The sequence below is a fragment of the Cydia splendana genome, chromosome 11 (assembly GCF_910591565.1).
Source record: "Cydia splendana chromosome 11, ilCydSple1.2, whole genome shotgun sequence".
Taxonomy (NCBI): domain Eukaryota; kingdom Metazoa; phylum Arthropoda; class Insecta; order Lepidoptera; family Tortricidae; genus Cydia; species Cydia splendana.
Genome location: NC_085970.1, coordinates 14,845,781 through 14,862,151, shown reverse-complemented (window position 1 = coordinate 14,862,151; position 16,371 = coordinate 14,845,781). Strand labels below are relative to the sequence as shown.

The window sequence follows — 16,371 nt, the reverse complement described above, 5'->3', positions numbered from 1 at the left end:
ACAAACACCACGACACTTTCTGCAACGTAGTTTAATTTTTCTTTGTATTTGATTTGACAATGACATTCACCATCGCAGAATAGGCATAGACAATAAATCACAGAATAAAAGCCGTATCAGACTACCGTACCGTACATTTTTCGCTTAAACTTGGCTTAGACGCGAACTACTTGGCTGACTTGGCATCATTTAGAGTCAGTGAGTTGATGTAGAGCCTGTAGAGCCCTTTAAAAAAAATAGAAAAAAATAGACGTTTACATTTTAGTCTATGGTCCTTAGTCGTCGGATGAGTTCATTATATTTTTGTTATATTCCTCAAATAAATATTTGCAAATTGGACACCTTTTAAAATAGGCAGTACATTAGAAACTTGTATTGCTTATTTATTTTATCACATATTTATTGTAAACCATTGAATCAGTAATTGACTAAATGTGAAAATTGCATTGTGTGGTAAATGTCAAAATTTCAGTGAAATCGTGCTAATCATCGAGATTTGAGATCATAGTTGAAAATTCGTGATGTACTTATATTTGAAAACATATGGTATTAGTGAACTGAGTGTTATATTCAGCGGTTTATCGTAATCGGGCTGTTGGCTGCACATTGGAGAGCGCAGGTGGATGAAACAATTTTGAGAAAGTGAAGGTGAGACGTATTTTCTTTTGTTGTGGTTCCAAATGAGTTATTATATCCAGTGGCGCGTGTAATCGGCGCGGCTATGTAGTTATTTATTTTCTTCAGATAAGTAAGGTTTCACTCTTGTTGTAGTTTTACGACTGTTGTTTTACGATTACGGAACATTTATAGCCGTTCAGCTTCTTGATTTGAACTGGAATTATCTAGATTTTCTCAGAATAAGTACCCGAAGATATAATGAGTTCACGTAAGTAACGACTGACACTTAATACCTATAAAAAACCATACTACTTACTATACTATAATAAAAAAACCATATTATACAGTAGCTCGAGCTATTTTTGACTTAAAATATTCTATCCATCTATTGTCTTAAAATGCTGATATGGTTCCGAACAAATTGTACTTAAGTAACTATTTACATATTTTGAGGCTAATAAAACCATTTTCCATCTTCTTATTGATATACATTACATTAAACAGCTGATAATTTTTTTGACACTCGGAGACTGTTTCTAAAGAATTTTTTATCCATCTGATAAGACATTTATTCGTTGTTACTATAACAATATTTATACTATTACATTACTTAAAATTATCTAAAAATAAACACAAATTTGTAATTTCTGTGTGCATTACAGCATAGCAACAGAGTACCCAGCTCAGCATTATGCTTCAAGAGTAGGTTGCACTGGTTGCAGAAAAACGAGAGCAAACCAATGTAGGGTGAAATGCCCAGGGGCCATTTACCATGGGGTTACCACAGGCACAGAAATTCAAGTTTTCTTTTGAAGATAATTTTGAAAGGGAAATAGACAAACAACCAATCAAAGTGGTTTGTGGTTATAGTTGTGATATTGACTGCTCTCAAAAAACACCAAGATCCACTCCTAACATTTATCACCAAGACTATACCATCATTTATAAAAAGCTGAAATCCTTCCAATCACCAAGTATGTGCAAAATAATACTTAGTTACAACTTGATCACCCTGCTTGACTTCCTGTTATAGCTAGACTAGACATACCATTAACATATATATCTATGGACTGGCCTTACGGGCACTAAAAATGGTACTAGTTTAGTGGTGTGACTTACGAATTCCAGCCAATCATGCAGTCTAATGCAACTAGTTGGGACCAATAGCGCGCGTGATGCGAACTCGTCAACCAATCGCGCGCGTGTTGCGAACTCATCAGCCAATCGCGTTGTACCGGTGTCACACCGCTGTACTGGCCCCTGTCATGCCTCATTATTATTGTCCGTAAAGCCAGTCCCTAGATATCTATGTCGAGAGACATACACATTTGCCAGACACAAAAGGCCATTAGGGTGTACTGCCATCTCGCCGAAATATTTTTCGCCTAATTTCACTTCCCAACTAACTTATTGCAGTAATTTTAGTTGGCAAACCAATGCTTAGCATATTATTATTTAGCATAATTTTTATTTGATCACAATTTTATTTTGCAGATGTTCATTTTACCACGATTTATTTAGAAAAATAGTCACTAAGCATACTAAGCATAGTGTTTTATCATACCTAACTATTTATTGTTAAATAATGTTTGCCCAAATTGAAACTTTGCATACTTTTTATTTGATCACAATTATATTTAGCATTTTTTTTAAGACCCGTAAAACGAAACTGTTCCCAGAGATAGGTAGGTTATGGTTATTTTTTTTATGACCCTAAAAACGAAACTGCTCCCAGAGATAGGTAGGTTAGGGTTATTTTTTTTATAACCCTAAAAACAAAACTGCTCCCTGAGATAGGTAGGTTAGGGTTATTTTTTTTATGACCCTAAAAACGAAATTGCTCCCAGAGATGGGTAGGTTATGGTTATTTTTTTTTATGACCCATAAAACGAAACTGCTCCCAGAGATAGGTAGGTTAGGATTTTTTTTTTATGGCCTGTAAAACGAAACTGCTCCCAGAGATAGGTAGGTTATTCACAATATTAGGCGTAAAATAATTTATGCCTATCAATACATTCGACATAACAATAAAAGACATTTTGAAACATGACCAACTAAATATTATGCCATACAATAATATTGTAAATAATCATTTGCGACATGTTATATATGCGAAACATTGGTTTGCCATCTGATAGTTTTGCCAAACGATACTATGGGAAAAATAGTTTGGGAAGTGATCATTTGCCATACAATTTTCGGCCACATATTAGTAAACCATACATATATAAATTTCGGGGATCTCGGAAACGGCTCTAACGATTTCGGTGAAATTTGCTATATGGGAGTTTTCAGGGGTGAAAAATCGATCTAGCTAGGTCTTACCTCTTATCTCTTGAAAACGCGCATTTTTGAGTTTTTATACCGGTCTCCCAGATATTGAGTATTTATGTTGCGTTGTAAAATAAGTAGATTTAATTATAAAAAAATATTAAAGCTTAAGTATCCTAAACGGATCAGATATGATAGAAAAAATTTTAAGCTGAAGGGAGATTTTATGTAGGTATGTATCGTATCAAAGCTCATTCATAAAAAATGTATTTACTACTTTGACACCTATTTCATAACTTTTTTTATAGCTTTCAACCAACTTTAAACTAACTATGTATTACATTAAAAATTCACTTGGTTTAGCCATGGGCATAGGCAGGTAGGAGCGGGCGAGGCAGGGTTCTTATTGGAACCCTCTTTCATTCCAATTGGTCATCATTATTCTCTTGCCCTTTTCCCATTCACTTCGGGTCGGCGCAGCATGTCTTTCTCTTCCACACCTCTCTGTCGCCCGTCATCTCATCATTCACTTGCGTTTGTTTCATGATCTCTCACACAGTCCATCCACCTTTTCCTTGGTTTTCCTTTCCTCGTACTTCCCTCCACATTCATTCGTAATACCTTTCTCGTCACATGACTTTCATCCCTCTGCATCACATGCCCGTGCCACGCTAGGCGATTTGCCCTTACTTATTCTGTTATGGGTGCAACTTTCAATTGGTATGAATTGAAAGAGAGGGGTAGCTTCTCTAAGTAAGCTTTTTGGCAATCACCAAACTAAGGCAAACCTGCCATTGAGCCTGTGAAGAATACCATATCGACATTACAGTGATAGTAGATAACCAAATTTCGTTGTTCACAGTAGGCCCTCAGGAAATATTTACCTGTCATTGAATGCATCCATATATAATAACCTGAAGAATTCTGAACTAACTCCAGTCATCGACCCACTTGGCATTATTTCGAAAATTCCTGCTCAGAGGAACAACCTTTAGAAGACTACATTACATTTTCTTTGTCTTAGTGCAATGGGCTGTCTGACCTACTAATGGTTTATCGGTGAATATGCGAATTATTATTGTTTATTAGCTGTTGATAATTTTGGGGTAATTAACCTTTATAATTAGTCTAGATATTGGGCGCGACGTTGTTCTTCTAACCCTATTTGTACATTTCGTACTAACAACAACTAACCAATGGTGGAGGTGGATCTTATCTTATGCCTTTGGAATAAGGTTTAAGAAAATTTAGTTAACAGTGCGGACCATGGTACAGACCAGTGTTGGCCGTAATGGTTAATTCTAATTAACAATTAATCAATTGCATTAACCATTAATTCCGCAATTAATCAATTGCATTACGCATCAATATAATTAAAATTAGTTAGAATTGAAGTTTGAGACGTTTAATTACATTGATTGTCAATCTGCATTAACGTTTAATGGAATTAAATAATTTATTTCATAAACTAATAATTAATGTTACTTTTGCTTGGAACTATTAAAATTATTAATAAAAATAACCATTAATACAAGCTTCAGTGAATTATCAGATCGTGATACATATTTTAACATGAGACTACACTATATGTTTCTATACACTCATTATAGGTGTATTCCTATTTGTCGCTGCCATATGTGAGTTGGAGACAAATGGGAAACGGGGACAAATGGGATTTATATGCAGAACTTATTCCATCTGTTCCAGGTGGGAACAAATGGGAAAACATCAGAAAATTATGTGTTCCCATTTGTCCCCACCTTATTGGTGTGGAGACAAATGGGAAACGGGGACAAATGGGATTTATATGCAGCGTCTATTCCATCTGTTCCAGGTGGGAAAAAATGGGAAAACATGGGAAAATGATGTGTTCACATTTGTCTCCACACCAATAAGGTGGGGACAAATGGGAATGTTTTATACGAATGAATATGAACGGCGGGGAACAAAAGGGATACACCCGATATTAGTGTTCCCATTTGTCTCCGCTCCAATGAGATGGGGAAAAATGAAAATATTTCTATGCAGCGTCTTTTCCCATGTTTCTATACACTCATTATAGGTGTATTCCTATTTGTCGCTGCCATATGTGAGTTGGAGACAAATGGGAAACGGGGACAAATGGGATTTATATGCAGAACCTATTCCATCTGTTCCAGGTGGGAACAAATGGGAAAACATCAGAAATTGATGTGTTCCCATTTGTCCCCACCTTATTGGTGTGGAGACAAATGGGAAACGGGGACAAATGGGATTTATATGCAGCGTCTATTCCATCTGTTCCAGGTGGGAATAAATGGGAAAACATGGGAAAATGATGTGTTCACATTTGTCTCCACACCAATAAGGTGGGGACAAATGGGAATGTTTTATACGAATGAATATGAACGGCGGGGAACAAAAGGGATACACCCGATATTAGTGTTCCCATTTGTCTCCACTCCAATGAGATGGGGAAAAATGAAAATATTTCTATGCAGCGTCTTTTCCCATGTTTCTATACACTCATTATAGGTGTATTCCTATTTGTCCCTGCCATATGTTAGTTGGAGACAAATGGGAAACGGGGACAAATGGGATTTATATGCAGAGCCTATTCCATCTGTTCCAGGTGGGAACAAATGGACATACATGCCGACCGCCGCCGATAAATTTGACCGGCGTATAATCGGCGTGGGAAATTTTGATACCTATCGTGTCTCATTCCATGTTGCGTAGTGAGTAGATAGTGTCAGAGATATAATTTAAAGGGTCAATTTTTGAAGAGGTTGTTTTTTCGACATTTGTATGGCAATTTATTATTTTTAGAAAATCAGATTTATAATCATCGCTTTAGAAAGGGTTTTTAACAACAAAAAATATACTGTACGAGGCACCACTCTACTTTTTATAGTTAGCTAGATATGGACGTTTAAATATCGACATTTGTATGGCACTATTTAGCAATTTGTAAGGCGTTTTTGACATGTATATAGCATTTTTTCGACATTGTATGGCAGTGTCAACATTTTATGGCACTATTTATTGTTTTTGTGGCATTTGTAAGACCCTGACAACATTTGTATGGCACCTTTTCGACATTTGTATGGCAGTATATCGACATTTGTATACCACAATCGACATTTATATGGTAAAAATAGCCGTACAAATGTCGCCATACAAATGTTGCCAATAATATTTTTTTGCGATATTTCCTACACAATATAACCGATTCACTTATTTATTTTACGATATATTATAACACTGTATTTGTAACTGTTATTGTAAAATACACATTTTTATTTCGACTGTATACCAACATATTAAGCGTCCATACAAATGTCGTTGTAGTTGTACCAAAATATATCGAAAGAGATTCTTGCCTGTTTTTATATAAATAAAACTGCTTCCACGTCCACATTCGATGTTGATCGACGCCCAACTAACCGCACTATTGCTTCGTAAATTTAATTTAACCGTTATTTAATAGACAAAGAAAATTTTGGGGGGTATCTTTAAGTCATAACAAAACAAGTGCCGCGCGGGACAACGATAAAAAGGCTTCCTTTGTTTTATTAAATAACGCATAAAATTATCGAAATTATTAAATCCATTCTCTAGAAAATGCTCTATAAAAATATAAAGTTATTCATAATACGTTGCCTACATCCAAAGTTATGATTTTTTTATTGGGTGTGTGCCGTCACTGGGACACGCAAAAAACGGCAAATTTCGCCGTTTTTGGAACTTCAAATGCGATTTTGTCAGAAACAAATAATATTTAAGGTACAGTTAGTACATTATATATTATTTAAAGTTCACAATACATTGGATGAAAATATATACATACCCAGTCTTTTAGTCCCATGGACTTCGAGTTATAGCCGTGGGACAGCAAAAAATATGCCTATTTGAAAATTGACCCTAAAGATCCTTATGCTTTTTCGCTTATTATTTGCCAGTGAACCAAATTAGCATCATTTTTGTCGTTGCAGTGTTAGCTGTGATAACGATTTAGCGTTAATTTAAACAAGATCTAGTTTCTGGATCTCGGGTTATTATTTGATATTTTATCGCACAGCTTTTTTGTAGAACGCATTTTGTTTTACATCAATAGTATCTTGATTGTCAATTTAATCAGTGAACTAAAGTCAAGAAAATAGCAGGTTCATATCCTAGGACATATACATGCTATTTTCTTCTTTTTATTTTTATTTTATTTATTTGGGTCATCAACAGCAATACAAAAAGTACATAATACATAGCACAGTGAGCAAAAAACTCAGCCAATAACAGATGTCCACAATAATACAGTTAATATGCAATAACTAAGTGGAAACTATACAAAAATATTAAGAAAAAAGAAGGGAGGAAAAATACATTTCACAAAGTAGGTGCACGGGCTTGCGTAACGTGTGTAGAATCTCCAGCAAGCTGTCACCACGATTATAATTGCGTATTTTATGATTTCTCGTATGATGCTGGTGACACGCATAATGGTCATCATTTATGATAAATATGATTTGATTTATCTTAATACTTTATTTGATTTATTTTTATTACATAATATACAATTTCATTTAAAATTACACACGATCAATTCTTAGTAATTTTATGGTGATTATCAGCTTCTTTTACTTAACAATATATTATATTTCAATCAAAATTATAAAAGTCAGGATAAAGCTTCGTAATAAGGAACTCAAATTACCAAGTATCATCACTAAGATAGCAGTAAAGAAAACAAAGTAGACCTTAATATTCCATAAATCGGGACACTTCAAAGACATTCTGTTGAGGGAATCAACCTGCCAGAGACGTTTACTTTCGAAAACGATGACATCTTTATTCTAACATACATTTCTGTTAAACTTCAGTTCAGACATGTAGTAGATGTAGTTCATCATTATTTCGTAACACATCCTAGGTAAGGCGACAGCGGCTAGGAAAAGTCAATGAAAAATAATAATAAAGTAAAACCTAAATCCCGTAATAGATTTAAGACTTAACTTATAAAGATTTTTTTTGTGTTTTATTTGTATTCCGCTTACAAAGTAAGTAAAAATACTGCCTAAAATGTAGCGTTTTAATGTATCCTTTTTCTTTTCATATTTAAAGATACCGTTGGTAACCGTTAGGTTGGTATTGATAATAAATGGTTGCCAAAGTGACATGATGGGATATAATTTTCGGCAATAATTTAGAAAACACACATAATATGTTTTGGATAGCCTAGTAAATACTCAGAAAACTTTAATGTAGAGTTTCTACAGCCACGTTCTCATGCAGTATCAAAAATTATGCCACGCCGATTTCACGCCGATCACGCCGCCGCCGCCGATCACAAAATCATCGGACGCCGCCGCCGATGATTTTGCCATCGGCGCACATCTCTAGACTCCCAGCTTCATGCATGGCGTAGATCACGCGAATCGGGAACAAATGGGAAAACATCGGAAAATGATGTATTCCCATTTGTCCCTTCTCATGTATGGCGTAGGACACATGCATAGGGGACAAGTGGGAATACACCAATAATGCACCCATTATAACCAATAATGGGTGTATTCCCATTTGTCCCCGCGGGGAACATGTAAGAAAAGACTGCATATAAATATTTCCCATTTGTCCCCACCTTATTGATGTGGAGACAAATGGGAACACATCATTTTCCGATGTTTTCCCATTTGTTCCCACCTAGAACAGATGGAATAGACGCTGCATATTAATCCCATTTGTCCCCGTTTCCCATTTGTCTCCACACCAATACGGTGGGGACAAATGGGAACACTTCATTTTCCGATGTTTTCTCATTTGTTCCCACCTGGAACAGATGGAATAGGCTCTGCATATAAATCCCATTTGTCCCCGTTTCCCATTTGTCTCCAACTCACATATGGCAGGGACAAATAGGAATACACCTATAATGAGTGTATATAAACATATGGGAGTGTATATAAACATTTTTCCCCATCTCATTGGAGCGGAGCCAAATGGGAACACTAATATCGGGTGTATCCCTTTTGTTCCCCGCCGTTCATATTCATTCATATAAAACATTCCCATTTGTCCCCACCTTATTGGTGTGGAGACAAATGTGAAGACATCATTTTCCCATGTTTTCCCATTTTTTCCCACCTGGAACAGATGGAATAGACGCAGCATATAAATCCCATTTACCCCGTTTCCCATTTGTCTCCACACCAATAAGGTGGGAACAAATAGGAACACATCATTTTCTGATGTTTTCCCATTTGTTCCCACCTGGAACAGATGGAATAGGCTCTGCATATAAATCCCATTTGTCCCCGTTTCCCATTTGTCTCCACACCAATACGGTGGGGACAAATGGGAACACTTCATTTTCCGATGTTTTCTCATTTGTTCCCACTTGGAACAGATGGAATAGGCTCTGCATATAAATCCCATTTGTCCCCGTTTCCCATTTGTCTCCAACTCACATATGGCAGGGACAAATAGGAATACACCTATAATGAGTGTATAGAAACATATGGGAAAAGAAGCTGCACAGAAATATTTCCATTTTTCCCCATCTCATTGGAGCGGAGACAAATGGGAACACTAATATCGGGTGTATCCCTTTTGTTCCCCGCCGTTCATATTCATTCACATAAAACATTCCCATTTGTCCCAGCTTCATGCATGGCGTAGGTCACGCGAATCGGGGACAAATGGGAATACACCAATAAGCACCCATTATTACCAATAATTACCAATAATGGGTGAATTCCCATTTGTCTTCGCGGGGAACATATGGGAAAACCCTGCATAAAAATACAGAGACAAAAATTACGATGTTTATTCTTGTTAATTATTAATTATCAATCACATTTTTAATTTTCATTCAAAATTGATTTAATTTTTAATGGTTTGTAAAGCAATAACCATTAATTCATTTTAATTGTTAGTGGTTCGAAATAAATTAATATTAATGCAAATTGATGATCAATGCAATTGATAATTAATTTCCCTTCAATGGTTAATGGTTAATGGCAATTAACCTTTTCAATGGTTAATTTTTAATGGTCAATTGCATTAACGTTCGGCCAACACTGGTACAGACAGCAGCAGAAGTTGCTAAGCTGGCCAGGTGTTCTAAATGATCTTGACGCGACTTTATTATTAAGAGAATAAGAGCGTGTTAAGGTAATTTTGAACACCTCACCTGCTTAGCAACTTCTGCTGCTGATTGTGCTGAGCTATATAGCTGCCTACAATCCACATCTCTTCTCCGTCCCGCTATACAACCAATGCTATTGGTTAATTCCCGCACGTGTCCGCCTCAGTGGACAGGTACCTTAGCATTGGGCCTCTAATGTGTTGTGTCCTTTTGAAATTCTACTTTGTTGGGGATGTAACGTGTATGGCAGCTACCTTAATAATCTACAGAAATCTGTATTATATGCCGTTGAATTTAAAGCTAAGTTGTCAAATGTTATCATGCTAAATATCGGCTTCTGAGCTTAGTCAGTGTTAAATTAAGAGAATAGCGTTACGTACCCGGGTTGGTCTATGCGTACCCGACCGAATGCCTCCATGAATCGAAGTATTTATTTATGAAATACTGGAAATAGCTTGGTTCCTTATTTGTATGGATCTATTATTGAACTATTATTATATTTATAATGCATAATTGAACAAATGATTTTGTACTGAAAATATTTATACAATAAATATTATAATAAAGAATTCCATTGTGTTAATAGGGGCTGTGACGACAGTTATAGCCCAGCATTTACGTACCCGACGTATTTACGTAGCTGACGTCAAGCTCGGGGTATCTTTACGCGATATCGCAGTACAAACGTGCGGTTATTTCGGAATTGCATTGCGTGATAAAGCGGTTTCAATACCCATGCCAATGCCGTTATAATAATCTATAAGACAAATTAGACAAAAGCGACGAACTTAAGGAGGGTTGCACCACGTATAGTTAGCATCATAGGCCAAATACATCGGGACGTTTGGGACTCATCCTTGTCTATTATAATTTAATTAATGTATAACATATGTACAGTCAAGTGTAAAAATATGGGTACACTCATCATACTCAAAAATATGTTCCATGGCTCTTATGCCAGCGAATTAAGAACTATGGGGCATATTTTTGAGTAAGTTGTATGCACCCATATTTTTACACTTGACTGTACGTATAACGGCGTATCGTAGATTTTTGTTAATATCTGCCCAATTAAATCATTATCTTGTACGCCGTCCCTAAAATGTATTTAACAGCAAATAGAATTGGCTACCTAGACTAAAATAGTCATTAGCCCAGTTTTCTTATCTGCTTTGTTTATTAAAGTCGCATTTCCTCCTACAATGAGGCTTCAACAATTGTTATTCGCGATTAGATAAGGACATTGCGTTCTCATTATTTAAACATCAATCATTAATGATTTTTGGACGTCGCTATCTTTCATCTAGCCTAGATTTAAGTCGTAAACCTTTCGCACCAAGATAAATTATTACGATGACAGATATCAGGTTACCTAATGTTGCCCTTAAAATGAAATATCTACACTATTACGCCTTGCTTGCTTTGAGTTATGTATGTTCGGATATTAAACATCAAATTTTGTGAACAGGTTGTTCGCTGTGATCTCTTCTTGTCCCTGCCCTTATCCCACGTTATGTGGGGTCGGCACAACATATTTTTCTCTTCCATTCTCCTCTGTCTTTCGTCACCTCTTCTTCTTCTTCTTCTTCTTTATTAGGGGCTATATAAGGCTCCAAAGCCTATGTATCACTGCGACCATTCCTGATCTATTGTGATCGCCACCTATTACAACTCTCGATCCAACCCTGCAACTTCGAATAGCTGCAGGATCCTTTTGGTCTCGAGAGACTTTACCTCCTCCGGGCGTAATATGTGTCCGCCCAAGATTAGGTCACGAGTACGCATTAGGCAAGGGCACTCTGTGAGGATGTGCAAGGGCGTCTCCTCCGCCTCCATGCAGAGTCTGCACCGCCCTATGTCACGTTTCCCCATGGTGTGCATGTGCTTATTTAGGCCACAATGCCCGGTAAGCACCCTTACCAAGTTGCGCAGTTGGTTCCTAGACAGCGCTAAGGCGTTCGAGGACGCCTTTTTGCTGAAGGCCTTGATAAGCGCTTTGGAATGGTTCAAACCTGTTGTTTCTCTCCAGAGTTGAATGGTTTTGTAGTGACAGTAGGTCTTTAGGGTGAGCCGCGTTAGGCTTTTGGGGATACCACAAAAGGGCTCAGGACTGTAGTTCTTCCCCTTAGCCCCTGCTCGCGCGAGTTCGTCGGCCTTCTCGTTTCCTACGATACCCGCATGCCCCGGGACCCAACGTAGAACAACCTTGTTCCTGGCTCCAAGGTTGTTCAATAGTTGCCTGCAGTTCTCAACCAGCCTCGATGTGGTGACATCGGAGGTTAGAGCTAAGAGTGCCGCCTGGCTATCCGAATGGATATAGATAGTATGGTTGCCGTAGTTGCTTTGCAGATTGATTGACGCACATTCTAGAATGGCGTATACCTCTGCCTGGAATATAGAGCAAAAACGTCCTAGGTTTAAGCTGATGCTTTTCCTAGGCGCTTCACCGTATACTCCGCAACCTACTTCAGATCCGGATTTGGAGCCATCAGTGTACCACCTCAGGCTTCGTCTTCGTCACCTCAGCATTCACTCCTTTCTTTCTCGTATCCTCTTTCACACAATCCATCCATCGTGTTTTGGAACAGATTGTCCGCTCTGATAGCTACTAGATAATTGATAGGGTTCAGACGTGTCAAATCCACGAATATTTACGAAAATTCAAACCGATATTTTTCTTTAGGCCGTTACCTGACTATCAATGTAGTATGTAGGTACAGTAAGCTGCAGTGATACTGACCTGCAAACAAGTTTCTATATGTAGTTATCTCTGCAGCTTTACTTCTAATGCAGTATTTCTCCCTGATTGGCGCTGAAGCGCAGGAGCTGGGCGCACTCCCGCATTTGCGCCAATGGTATAGTTTGTCGATTGGTAACTGGCCCCGAGCCGCTAATCCTTTGTCTATTGTTAAGTAAAACCGCACGTGCCTCTACCTGTAAAAAAAGGGCCGTGTAATTCTCTACGGCTACTGAGTTCTGGCGAGTCGAGCCAGTCTAAAATGTGTCATCCAGATGCGTAACAAAGGCGCGTTATCGGCGAGCGCACCTACACTGGTTTTTTGAGCATTGGACTAGCCCACGCTCAGGTGCCAATTAGAATAATTAAGACCCTTTTTTGCAGGTGAGATAGCACGTGCGGTTTTGCTTAACAATAGACAAAGGATTAGCAGTTCGGGGCCAGTTACCAATCGACAAACTATAGCAATAGGTGCTTTATACAGCTTTATTAGTGTATAATTATTTTCCATCGTGTCTTGCTATTTCAGTCAGTCTCGGTACAAAAAGCACTAAGGGTAACTGAAGTAGCTTGACAAATGCCAACGTTTCCTTTCCGACGAATACGATGGAAAACAATCATGCACTATCTGTAATGGGAGCGATAGCAACATAGCTTGTGCGCAGCGTAGGGCGTCATTGTGAACCGTATTCCAAGGCCTTAAGAGATGTATTTGTTTCCAGGGTGCAGGAGCGTGCGGTGACTGGAGATGAGCTCGCCACCGCCCGTGCAGGAGGTGGACGTTGGAGACGAGTCTATGGAAGACGACTCCGCTGACATGATACCCGCCGACAGGTACCTAATCTACAGTTTCTGTTCTAGTCTTCATGAATCGTACAACCATCAGATAATTTTAACTATAAAACGCCCGTGAGCCTCAAACATATTAAAATTATTTGAAACGGGTCACTCACGTAAGTTTTTTAAGTCGAATAGCTCGATATGTTTCAATCCAATTTGCGGTTGCCGCTATAACAACAAATACTAAGAACAGAATATAATAAATATTTAAGTGGGGCTCCCATACAACAAACGTGATTTTTTTCCGTTTTTTTTTTTGCGTAATGGTACGCAACCCTTCGTGCGCGTATCAGACTCGCACTTGGCCGGTTTTTCGAATACGTTTCAATATTTTTGTGTCAATATTTATTTCGGTACGATTTTATAACTGTACTCTTTCTATCAATTAGATACTAATCGAAACTCAATGCGTTGAGTGTTTATAGAACCTACCATATTACGATTTCTCCGAACACAAGTGTGTGGAATATTTATATCAGGAATGCATGACAAATGTTGAAGCGAATATAGCATGTTACCTAATAAAAGCGAAATATTTATCGTGTGGAGAATACCAGACGTGTAAGATTGAGGGCACACGTAGAAGTAGATCGAATTTGAATTATTTGTCGCAAAATATGGACCCTACTATGTATAAGCCTCCCCTCCCCTGCCCTCTCTTTTACGTTCTAAATGTCAATAGGATAGGAAGCTGCGTCTAATTTGGTCCATTGATGTAAATGACTATACCAAACATCCACCCACGTGGAGCTTGCCACGTGTAGTTAAGCGGTTTAAGGCCAATACATACCAGAGGCGTGCTTGTGCACACACCTGTTTTACCTAATGTTTGGAATAATATCAGCTGGAGCTAAGACAACTGCGTGAAGCCGATGGTCCTGGGTTCGAATCCCGGTGAGGGCATTTATTTGTGTGATGAGCACAAATATTTGTTCCTGAGTCATTGGTGCTTTCTATGTATATAGGTAAGTATATATGTATAACGTCGCCTAGCACCAATAGTATAGTCAAGTGTAAAAATATGGATGCACAAATCATCGCAAATATATGTCCCATAGCTCTCATGTCAGCGAATTAAGAACTATGGGCTTATTTTTGAGTAAGTTTGCTTAGTTTGGGGCTAGGTTGATCTGTTATCAATCTGTTATATGTATATGTTAGGGGTTACCCTAATGTCCTCTAATATTTATTTATTTCCCTAGTTAGGGCTCGCATAGAGTTAGACCAAGACAAGTATGCAACGATTTTGTATCGTTTGCCAAACAGTAACGGAAGTACGTAGCGTCTAATTTCGGCCATTCATGTGGAATGACTGCATACCTAACATATAACGCATACCTCTTGTGTATATGTATGTATAGCTAGTGTCTTTAAATAAGAATAAAAGGTGATATCACTACACCTTATAAAACCAAGTCCCCCGCCGCGTCTGTCGGTTTGTGTGTTTGTATGTTTGTTCGCGATAAAAGTCAAAAATTACTAATCGGATTTCCATGCGGTTTTCACCTATCAATAGAGTGATTCTTCAGGGAGGTTTAGGTGTATAATTTGTTAACCCGTGCGAAGCCGGGGCGGGTCGCTAGTATTACGAGTATATCAATGAATGATATGTTTATTAATTCAATATTAATACTGGCTGTAAATCTAGTGATAGAAATAAAATTTCAAAACGCGGCTTAATTTGATCGTAGTTCACCCCTGTTCCATAGTTTAATTTAGAAGTTTTTTTACATAGTAATTGTTTAATTTCCTAATTAAATACGAGTGATCTTGGAGAGGACAGAAAGTATTTATGTACATTATGTATTACAATCAGTGGAGCTGTTTACAAAGTAAACTACGTTTTAAAACTCATATTTAGACATAGAAATACTTTATTTGGTGTAAAACATACACCTACCTATAGGTACTTAACCTGTAATGCTATAATACTTCTTATTCTAATATATTGTTCTAACACTAAAATGAATGCCACTCAGCATATGCCGATGACTAAGATACTTAGCCGTGACGCTGGTTTTCAGGGCAACCAGGGAAAACACAATAAAATCATAGAGCATGTTAGATACAATTCGGTTTAAAGATATTTTTATTTCTCAAAAAGAATAACAGTCATTCACTTAAATGAGAAACATGCACTTATAAATATAAACTTAAGTATAGACTTATACTAGTGAGCGCAGTGACAAATTTAATTTAAAGTTAATACTTGCACTTGACATGTAGATACCTATGTAGATACATTACTTGCATATTAAACTGATGTCATCGATAATAATATCGATATTACATCAATTTCATCATGCACATGCCATTACATAATTATGCAAATTAACGTCTGTTAAGGGGCCCACTGATTAACAGTCCGCCGGACGGTATCGGCCTGTCAGTTAGAACAAAATTTTGACAGTTCCTAACAACTGACAGACCGATACCGTCCGGTGGACTGTTAATTATTAACGAGTTACACGGTGTCTAAAATATTTTATTCTGAGAACTGAAGCATATTTTTTATGAATTTACTCAAAGGCGTGGTTATTGCGTTCTAAAGATGCGTCGCCGCTGACATTTACCTACAGGGGCCACAGGGGGTTGATTAAATGACTACATTACATAGATTAGAAAGATTATTTATCTATTATAAAATATTATAAAGCGCGGAAATAGTCTTTATCATATGCCTTATCGGTTACTAGAGAAATAACAACTTCAGTTACTGTTTATACTTCTTAAGTGCGAGTCGTATGTGTTATAAAATAATATTTTATTTTTATTATATTCAGAT

At 37.4% G+C, this 16,371-nt stretch overlaps 1 protein-coding gene and 1 long non-coding RNA gene across 3 annotated transcripts in view; both read left to right on the top strand.

Moving 5' to 3' along the window:
* Window positions 1-16,371, top strand: part of LOC134794986 (uncharacterized) — a 207,723-nt gene that overhangs the window by 144,695 nt on the left and 46,657 nt on the right. The window lies entirely within an intron of this gene.
* LOC134794873 (E3 ubiquitin-protein ligase UBR1) overlaps window positions 337-16,371 on the top strand; it is a 60,501-nt gene continuing 44,466 nt past the window's right edge. Inside the window, exons 1-2 of one of the 2 annotated variants that reach the window (XM_063766686.1) lie at window positions 337-648; window positions 13,469-13,580. In XM_063766686.1, coding sequence (XP_063622756.1) covers window positions 13,495-13,580 — 86 coding nt within the window. In that variant the 5' untranslated portion in view covers window positions 337-648; window positions 13,469-13,494. The remainder of the gene's footprint in view (window positions 649-13,468; window positions 13,581-16,371) is intronic. The other variant, XM_063766687.1, reaches the window with a different exon arrangement.